Genomic DNA, 10339 nt, shown 5'->3' on the forward strand with positions numbered 1-10339 from the left:
CGCTTTTCGTTTACAAACCCGCGAAAATTCAATTAGTTGTAACAGTTTTTGATTTGCTTGCCTGAGTTATGACATTACTTGTTGATCGTAATACCATTTTGAAAAAAAAAATTATGTCAAGGACATCCTTTCGGCTCGAATGGCAGAAAAGATATGTCTCCCTAGGGATAAAAGAGAGACATATGTCGGTTGGACAGCTCCTCCCCATGGTTGGATCAAGCTCAACGCCGATGGGGCCCCTAAAGGCAATTCGAGTCCAGCTTCAACAGATGGGCTTCTCCGCGATGAGTTAGGCAATTGGCTTGCAGGTTTCGCCCAACACATAAGGGTGCACTCTTTGTTAAAAGCTCAACTTTGGGGTATTCTTTTGCGCCTCAAACTGGCAATCTCTATGGGCATTCCCAATATAGTTGTGGATGTGGACTCACAAGCAGTAATTGCACTACTTTCATTTTTTTTTTTTGGTCGCAACAATTGCACTAGTTCAGAAACCAACAATCCCTTAAAGTTTTGGTGACATCCTTATCTTTCGAATTCAGAATTTGTTCAAGGACTTCCAACAAGTCAGAACTATTCATACTTTTAATGAAGGAAATTCGTGTGCAAATTGGTCATTCAATCCCGCAGATGTAAATGCCACTCCGGCATTAGAAAGGCCACCAATAGGTTTAATTCCCCTATTGTTAGGAGATCAGTCTGGTTTAACCTTTGTTAGGCAAGTGTTAATATAATAATCGGGCTTTGCCTCTTTTCTTAGAAAAAGAGAATCGTTCCATTGGCAGGTAGCGCACTCTTATCCATCGCAGTGAATTCCTCGTCAAGTTTGTGTGTGGCCATTACCAAGTGCAAAGATTTCGTCAGATTTGTTTCCAAATTTAGCTTTATTATAAGGTTCTATCTAGGACACCATTTTTGGCTCTTCAGGTAGTAGCTTTGTCTACATATATAGCCACGGGAGCTACTAAAATTCACTCATACCTGAATGAGAAAACCTTCCTAAAAAACACTGCACGCACGAACGCACGCACAGAATGGCTCCTAAAATGTTCTGTTCTTTTGTGTCCCTTCTCGTTGTCGTTCTAGCGATTCATCAACCCTTCACCGCTCACTCGAGAAGCCCGAAATCTACCGATCCAAGCCTCACTTCCTTCCAGAGTTTGGAGGGGGCTCTCAAGGGCCAGACCAAGCAAGGCATCAAAGACGTCAAGCGTTACCTCAAAGCTTTCGGATACTTGGACCACGGAGAGGATGGGAACGACGTCGCCCTCATGGACGACAGGTTTGACGAGACTTTGGAGTCAGCGCTCAAATCTTACCAGAAATTCTACCATCTTAAAGTCACCGGAAAGCTTGATGTCGACACCGTGAAGCAGATGAGCGCCCCGAGATGCGGGGTGCCCGACTTGGTCCATCCTCGGCACGCAGGAAGGAATGCCACTAAGCCTAGCAAGTTCCGCATGGTAGCGCACTATAACTTCTTTCCCAACATGCCTAAGTGGCCGCCTTCCCAAACCCATCTCAATTACGCTTTCGGCCCGGTCCCCGGGGCCATCCCACTGGAGGAGTTGAGAGGAGTCTGCTCGAGAGCTTTCCAGAGGTGGGCTGATGTTACCATGTTCACTTTCTCAGAAACTTCGACGGGCGAGTCGACCGACATCGTCATAGGCTTCTACAACGGCGATCATGGTGATGGTATTCCTTTCGACGGGCCCGGCAATGTTCTTGCCCATTCATTTTCCCCGACCGACGGTAGGTTCCACTATGACGCGGATGAGCAATGGAGCACTAACCCGAGCTCAACCCAATTCGACTTGGAATCGGTGGCCTTGCATGAAATAGGACACCTCCTAGGGCTTGCCCACACCCCCGATCAGAACGCCGTTATGTATGCCATAACGAATCCTGGTGCTCTCAAAAGGGATCTTCGACAAGACGACATCGATGGCATACATGCTTTGTACGCTGGGCAATAGAAAAGGCCTTGACCTAGGGTTTTCATAATTCTATTTGCAATATCTTCAATTTGTTGGCCAGGGCCGCCTCATTAGTGGGGCCCAACTGACTTTAAAATAAAAGAAAAAAGAGTTAATATTATGAAAAACCCTAAATTGATACATTTGTATCAAATTTATTACAAACTAATTTTTTGACACACAAAAAATCCCAAACTGGTATACCTGTAACAATTTTACCCTCCGTTAAATTCCGTTAAATTTTATCCTTAAATTTTACGATCAAAATTCTGAGTTGGATGACACGTGACAGTTGACGAGTATAGCAATTTGGGGTTTTACCCTCCGTTTGTCACAGGTGTACCATTTTGTGATTTTCCGTGGTATTAATTCAAATTAATGGAAGGTAAATTTATCACAAATGTACCAGTTTGAGGTTTTTTGTGGTCAAAAAATTAATTTAGAATAAATTTGTTACATGTGTATCGATTTGGAATTTTTAGTGATGAAAAAATTAATTTTAAATAAATTTATTATATGTGTATCGATTTAGGATGTTTTGCGGTAGTAACCCAAGAAAAAAAAGGGTCAAAAGCAAAACAAAAGAAAGAAAGAGAGTACGCTGTGCGAGGGTGCCCAAAAAGAGAGAGGAGAGAGAAAAGGCGTGAGATCTCATTGAGAGTGACTGAGAGTGAGAACGTGGAGAAAAGAAACAGGGCGGCGATTTTGTGGTCCCTGATTTGAAGGCCAAATGTTAACGAAATTGGCTTAGATTTCAGTATATTGCTTCGATTTCGTTCGTTGAGAACTCCAATAGCGACTAGGGTTTTCTTGCTCCGTTTATATTAATTCACCTTTGTAGTGAGGAAATTCGGTTGTATTGTTGATGTTGAGCCTGTGTGACTAGAGAAGAATATTTTGTGTATCATACTATTTTGGTAATTAGTGGAAGTTTTTGAACGGTCCGTGATTTTTCCCACTTTAGGTTTCCACATTAAATCTTGATTTGTTTGTTGCATTTATCTCCTTACTAATTGTGAGGTTGTGTTACTGAAAATATTGTTGACTATTGTCAGTGTTAAGTCGGATTTCGGTCGGTTTAGTTTTGGGGGAGATATTCATCCCAGATTGAGTTTGATTCTTGGTGAATTGTTGCCCGATTCTTCCCAACACAATTAAAAGATATGATTCTATTAGCAAAATCAGCATCATGTATTTTTTATGTAATGATTATGGTATAGGCCTAGTAGTATGGAGAAGTTCAAATTAAGTCTATTCGTCAAGGTATTAACAGACGAGAATGTCAATAAAACTTGATTGTCTTTGTAGTATGATCCTTGACATTCACACGCAACAATATCATCTTCTTCACTTTTCATTCTCCATGCTATTTCGAAGTTACTTTATGTATTGCATGTTCATCTAAAGTGGAGTGTTTGACTGCGTGATTTACTAAGTTGAACTCTAGGATTACTCCGTTACGACTTGCAAGAGAAACAAACATGTTGATCTGTCCACCATGCTTTGATTATTCTCAGTTCTTATGTTTTGCAGCTCCATCTGCACATAGCCACATATATAAACTACTAAAATCTACCAGTCAAAGCCTCTCGTGACTAAACATATACCCAGAATGTTGGAGATAATAGGGGATTCTTCGAATCTCCCTAGATTTTCCATATTTCTCTTGATTGTGCGTATAGCTTTCTCGATTTTGCATACTCTCAATTGATATAATATCTAGTTTACCTTATATAATTATCTTATAAAATTTATAGATACCTTATGTACGAACCTAACATCTATCACATCATTCCATGCAAGAACTTTGAAGTGATATCTCCAAGATTAGCATTTAATATAAGAAGTGATTAATCGCAAGTGGCCTATATCAATTTTCCAAGCAAGTAAATGCTAAGAAACCCTCGTTACATAGATGCAGTCTTCCTTCTTTTATTGGGTATATATGATTTAGCTTTCACTTGCACACGAGAAAAGATCTTAACTATTCTTACCATTGCATTTGAAAATTATGTTTTTGCTAATATGGTGGACCGAACAGAAAATTCACCTCCCTCTTGAATATAAAACCAATTTGATAGATCAACGTTTAGTAGCCAATATTTCGGAAATTCCCATGTACTTTTAATCACATTGATGGCTACGAAAGGGAGACTCCAGGAGTCACCTTGATTTTCTACTGTCGAATTCTAGAATTCAGACTATAAATCGTTCTAGAGTTTTGGAGAGGCAAAAAAATTTAAGATTTCGTATATATCTTTCCTAAAGCTATGCCTAATGCTTTTCGTTTACAAACCCGCGAAAATTCAATTAGTTGTAACAGTATCTGATTTGCTTGCCTGAGTTATGATATTACTTGTTGATCATAACACCGTTTTGAATAAAAATTATGTCAAAGACATCCGTTTGGCTCGAATGGCAAAAAAGATACTGTTACCACTAATTGAATTTTCGCGGGTTTATAAAGAAAAAGAGGTTGGACAACCCCTCCCCATGGTTGGATCAAGCTCAATGCTGACGGGCCCCTAAAGGCAACTCGATCCAGCTTCAGTAGGTGGACTTCTCCGCGACGAGTCAGGCAACTGGCTTGCAGGTTTCACCCAACACGTAGGAGTGCGCTCTTTATTAAAAGCTTAACCTTGGGGCATTCTTTTGGGCCTCAAACTGGTAATCTCTATATATGGGCATTCCCAAAATTATTGTGGATGTGGACTCGCAAGCAGTAATTGCACTACTTCTTTTATTTATTTTTGGTCGCAACAATTGCACTACTTCAGAAACCAACAATCCCTCAAAGTTTTGGTGACATCCTCATCTTTCGAATTCAGAATTTGTTGAAGTACTTGCAACAAGTCGTAATTATTCATACTTTTAGGAAAGGAAATTCATGTGCAGATTTGTTGGTAAATTGGTCATCCAATCCTGCGGATGTAATGCCACTCGGGCATTAGAGAGGCCATCAATAGGTTTAATTCCCCTATTGCTAGGAGATCAGTTTTGGTTTAACCTTTGTCAGGCAAGTGTTAATATAATAATCGGGGCTTTGCCCCTTTTCTTTGAAAAAAAGATTCGTTCCATTGGAAGGGGAGTGCACTCTTATCCATCACAATGAATTCCTTGTCAAGTTTATGTGTGGCCATTACCAAGAGTAAAGATTTCGTCGGATTTGTTTCCAAATTTAGCGTTATCACAAGGTTTTATCTAGGAAACCATTTTTGGGTCTTCAGGTAGTAGCTTTGTCTACATATATAGCCACGGAAGCTACAGAAATCCACTCATACTTGAATGAGAACACCTTCCTAAAAAACACTGCACGCACGCACGCACAGAATGGCTCCTAAAATGTTCTGTTCCTTTGTGTCCGTTCTCGTTGTCTTTCTTGCGATTCATCAACCCTTCACCGCTCACTCGAGAAGCCCGAAATCTGACGATCCAAGCCTCACTTCCTTCCAGAGTTTGGAGGGGGCTCTCAAGGGCCAGACCAAGCAAGGCATCAAAGACGTCAAGCGTTACCTCAAAGCTTTCGGATACTTGGACTACGAAGATGTGAACGATGTCGCCCTCATGGACGACAAGTTCGACGAGACTTTAGAGTCGGCACTCAAATCTTACCAGAAATTCTACCGTCTTAAAGTCACCGGAAAGCTTGATGTCGACACCGTGAAGCTAATGAGCGTCCCAAGATGCGGGGTGCCCGATTTCGTCTACCCTAGGCACGCGAACAGGAATGCCACTAAGCCTAACGAGTTCCGCATGGTATCGCGCTATAGGTTCAATCCCGGCATGAGTAAGTGGCCGCCTTCCAAAACCCATTTCACCTACGCTTTCGACGCCATCTACAACGACATCTCGCTGGAGCAGTTGAGAGCAGTCTTCTGGAGCGTTTTCCAGTCCTGGGGCGGTGTTACCGCCTTCACTTTCAATGAAGTTTCATCTGGTGAGTCGCCCGATCTCGTCATAGGCTTCTACGATGGCTATCATGGCGACAGCCGACCTTTCGATGGGCCTGGCAATGTTCTTGCCCATTCGTCTTACCCGACCTCCGGTATTTCCCACTACGATGCGACCGAGGCATGGAGCCTTAACCCCAACTCGACCCAAACCGACTTGGAATCGGTGGCCTTGCATGAAATAGGACACTTCCTAGGTCTCGCCCACACCCAGGATCCGAACGCAGTCATGTATGCCGGAATTGCGGCCGGTGCTGTCAAAAGGGTTCTTCAACAAGATGACATCGATGGAATACGTGCCTTGTACCCTGAGCAATCGTAGGCCATTCTATTGGCGATGTCAGCACATTTTCACTGTGCAATAAGTGATTACAACAATGAAAGCAGCAGTTATTAACACATGCCCACTTCACAAATTTTTTTTTGGTGAGGAATATAGTATAGTCCCGGCATACTAGAAGTGATTGCCAATCAGTGTATGTTTTGATTAATTAGTGTTTTTACTTGGTGAATAGCCAACAGGGGATGGTTCTAGACATGTAAGATAGACTCCACCTCAGCTACTCTGGACATAAATTTTTTCGTGAAGGATGAGAATATTTTTTGTTGTTTCATTTTTGTAAGCGATACAAGCTATTCTTTCCAGAAAAATGTTTACGAAATCATTCATTTTCCGCGAAATAAACGAAACCTAAAATTATACATGGATTGTTGGAGATAATTAAGGGTTTGTCCACATCTCCTAATGATTATGCATATCCTTGATTGATCATAGTAAATCATAATTAATATCGAAATATCTTGTTAACTCGAATAGTCATCATCTAAAATCCATAAGTATCTCACGTATTCATTATTATGATACACATAATTCGGACATATATTATTATATTGGATGATTCTAGTCTTCTCAAGGCACAAACATATGAAAAAGAGAAAAAAAAAAAACCTAAAATCTATAGCTTCTTATGCCACTTGAGAACTTTGACAGAATATTTACAAGATTAGCATTTAATAAAAGAAGACATCAACTAAAAGTGGCCTATACCAATTTTCCACGCAAGTAGTGTTAACAAACTGTCGTTCGAACATACATACATATATATACATACAAGATTTTTGGGGAGAAGAACACTAGAAGTACCAAAACTTGTGTACGGCGCTCACTTTAGTGCCAAAAGTTTTCGTCGGCTCACTTAAGTGCCAAATCGGAGGAAAAACGATCACTTAAGTGCCAACGGCGAGAAATTCCGGCCAAATTAATACGTGGCTTTTATAATTAAAATTTTAAATCGAATTGGAATTTTTTTAAAAAAATCGGACTACGTGGCATTTCCACGTGTATAATTCAATTTTTTAAATATTTTTTCTGAAATTTTTTTCCTTCTTTTCTTTTTTTCTTTTTCTTTCTTCTTCTTCTTCTACCTTGGGTCACCGCCGGTGACCGGAGGCCGGCCACCGGCCATGGCCGGCCGCCTAGTCGCCGACGCCTGGGGGTTTGGCGATGACGAGGCCGGCCTCGCCGTCGCTAGGTTTGGCGATGGCGAGGCCAGCCTCGCCACGGGCGGCGAGGCTCGACCTCGCCCCAGATCGGGCGCGAGGTCGAGCCTCGCCCGGCCGTGGCGAGGTCGACCTCGTCGCGCCGGGTTTGGCATGGCGACGGCGAGGCCGGCTCGCCACGGCCGGGCGAGGCTCGACCTCGCCCACCGTCGGCCGGGTTTGGCAACGGCGAGGCCGGCCTCGCCACGGTCGGCGGCGAGGTTCGATCTCACCCGCAGATCCGGCGAGGTCGAGCCTCGCCGGCCGTGGCGAGGCCGGCCTGGCGCTCGTCGCCAAACCCAACGACGGCGAGGTCGGCCTCGCCACGGCCGGTGAGGCTCGACCTCGCTCACCGCCGCCGGGTTTGGCGGCGGCGAGGCCGAGCTCGCCGGCCGTGGCGAGGCCGACCTCGCCGTCGCCAAACCCCTGCGGACGGCGAGGTCGGCCTCGCCGTCGCTAGGTTTGGCGACGGCAGGCGGGCCCGCCGCCGGCCGTGGCGAGGTCGACCTCGCCGTCGCCGGGTTTGGCCGGGCGACGGCGAGGCCACCACACGGCGGCGAGGCTCGACTCGCCAGATCTCCGCGAGGTCGAGCCTCGCCGGCCATGGCGAGGCCGGCCTCTCCGTCGCCAAACCCGGCGACGGCGAGGTCGGCCTCGCCACGGCCGGGCGAGGCTCGACCTCGCTCACCGTCGCCGGGTTTGGCGACGGCGAGGCCGGCCTCGCCACGGCCGGCTAGGCTTGACCTTGCCGGATCCCGAGCGAGGTAGAGCCTTGCCCGGCCATGGCGAGGCCGACCTTGCCGACGAGCCTTGCCCGGCCATGGCGAGGCCAATCTCGCTAAGGCCAGGCGGCCGGCCGTGGCCGGTGGCCGGCCTCCGGTCACCGGCCGTGACCCAAGGTAGAAGAAGAAGAAGAAAGAAAAATAAAAAATAAAAGAAAAATAAAAAAATTCAAAAAAAATATTTAAAAAATCCAAGTGTACATGCTAAACTACGTCGTTTTGATGTGTACATGTCGACTCAACCTCCGCGAGCCACATCGGCTTCAAAAATTAATAAAAAATGCCACGTCGGATTTCCGGCCAAACTGACCGGAGTTGACACTTAAGTGATCGTTTTTCAAAAATTTTGGCACTAAAGTGATCCAAAAGAAACTTTTGGCACTGAAGTGAGCACCGTACACAAGTTTTGGCACTTCTGCTGTTCTTCTCCCAGATTTTTTTATTCGGTATATATGATTTAGCTTTCACCTATACGCAAGAAAATATCTTAATTATTCTTACCATCACGTTTAAGAATTCTCTTTTTACTAGTATGGTGGACAGAATAGAAAATTTACCTCCCTCTACAATATAACACCAATTTGGTAGCTGAATAATTAGTCAATGCAGGGACGTGTTGAAGCTAAGAGTGATCGGTTCCTAGTTCGGTCCGGTCCCACCTGGAAATCGGAAACCAAACCAGGAAGACCGATTCCCCATTTCTAAAATTGGGAACTGGACCACCTGGTCCTTGAACTTGTGGATTCACAATAATTCCTATTCTTCAAACGTGTTAAACACATTAATTTCCTGTGTGTATAAATAATACAAGATCATACACTAAAATGAATTATTATTGAACTCCATTCTTTTAAAAAACATGCGTTTGAATTTCATTCAGGAATATCATCGAACATTTAACGGGTGACTCGGCCATAGATTTTTGATGTAAATGTACAACAACTAAACATTTCTAAACATAACAACTAGCAGCCGTTTTAGACGTAATTGATTTTCACGTAAACACCATCATAACTCTCAATCTCCATTTTGCGTGTAAAAGAGTAGAGACAAAAGCCCAAATGTTTACCTTGGAAATGCAATTGAAGGCCACGAACACCGACTTAATCGGTGATAGGAACATCAAAAAGTGTCAATCGGCTGGAATCGAAGCCAATGAAAAGGAATCGAGCCGGAGTAGAACTCTTCGCACTCTTTGAGCAAAATATAGAGTAGGACGGATTAGTTTCTGCGAGACTATGGATCGGTGAATGACAGTGGTCGGAGGTGGCAACGATGGCCTAAAATCGATGAAAGGAATGTGCAAACAAGAGAGACTGGTGAGATGATGTTTATGCGTTCCCTCAGTGTGATTGTGAGGAGCCGGGAAAGAGGGTGACCATGGAATATAACACTTTTTTTTACTGTCCCAAAAAAGAAGGCCAAGGACCCTGACATGAAAATAAAGCTTTGAGAAAATTTCAAATAAGGACACTTTATGCCTTTATTTTCTCCAATAATGACTTGAAGTGGAACTTATTTCAAATAAAGACTTGAAGTAGTTATGACAGTCTTAAATAAGGGCCTGAAATAGTAATAGCAGTTTCAAATAAGAACCTGAGTCGCCAGCTGGTAAGGGGCATTTCCGTCCAAAGATAATTTTAACTTAAATTTTAGTTAAATTAGATTAAAAATTAAAAAATCTAAAAAAATTTTAAAAAAATGCGGACGGAGGGAGGGCCTTGATTTTTTCTTTTCTTTGTGTGTGTGTGTGTGTGTGTTTTTTTTTTTAAGTTTTAGCCTTTTATCTTTTTTTAGTTTATCTTTCTTATGGAAATTTTTTTGAATTTTTTAACCTAATTTAATTAAGATTTTGTGTGAAAATTAGGATTTGGGTCAAGACGACATTATTTTAATGCTTTAATTAACCTTAACACCACATGGGAGAGATAAAATTTTAAAAATAATCTTAACACGAAATCGAGTCCTCCTAGGTCCTCACATGTGGCTTTTGAGGGCGGTCTTGCCCTACCCTCTCCTGGTATCGCCGGTGACCAGTCATCGCTTGAGACCAGCCACCAACAAAATTGAAAAAAAAAAACAAAAAAAGGAAAAA

At 43.2% G+C, this 10339-nt stretch overlaps 2 protein-coding genes across 2 annotated transcripts; both read left to right on the top strand.

Moving 5' to 3' along the window:
* The first annotated feature begins 1031 nt into the window (after positions 1–1031).
* On the top strand, positions 1032–1973 carry LOC115688252 (metalloendoproteinase 1-like). The gene has a single exon (XM_030614018.2). The coding sequence runs from the start codon at positions 1032–1034 to the stop codon at positions 1971–1973; it is 942 nt and encodes a 313-aa protein (XP_030469878.2).
* A 3330-nt stretch (positions 1974–5303) lies between these two features.
* Positions 5304–6245, top strand: LOC115688251 (metalloendoproteinase 1-like). Its single transcript, XM_030614017.2, has one exon. The coding sequence runs from the start codon at positions 5304–5306 to the stop codon at positions 6243–6245; it is 942 nt and encodes a 313-aa protein (XP_030469877.2).
* The last annotated feature ends 4094 nt before the right edge of the window (positions 6246–10339 follow it).

The sequence above is a fragment of the Syzygium oleosum genome, unplaced genomic scaffold (assembly GCF_021117445.2).
Source record: "Syzygium oleosum isolate NSW1041296 unplaced genomic scaffold, Sole_v2.1 Sole_v2.08, whole genome shotgun sequence".
Lineage (NCBI taxonomy): Eukaryota > Viridiplantae > Streptophyta > Magnoliopsida > Myrtales > Myrtaceae > Syzygium > Syzygium oleosum.

Bases quoted from the DNA above. Each gene is read 5' to 3' on its own strand.
- LOC115688251 (XM_030614017.2), top strand. From the start codon at position 5,304: ATGGCTCCTAAAATGTTCTGTTCCTTTGTGTCCGTTCTCGTTGTCTTT.
- LOC115688252 (XM_030614018.2), top strand. From the start codon at position 1,032: ATGGCTCCTAAAATGTTCTGTTCTTTTGTGTCCCTTCTCGTTGTCGTT.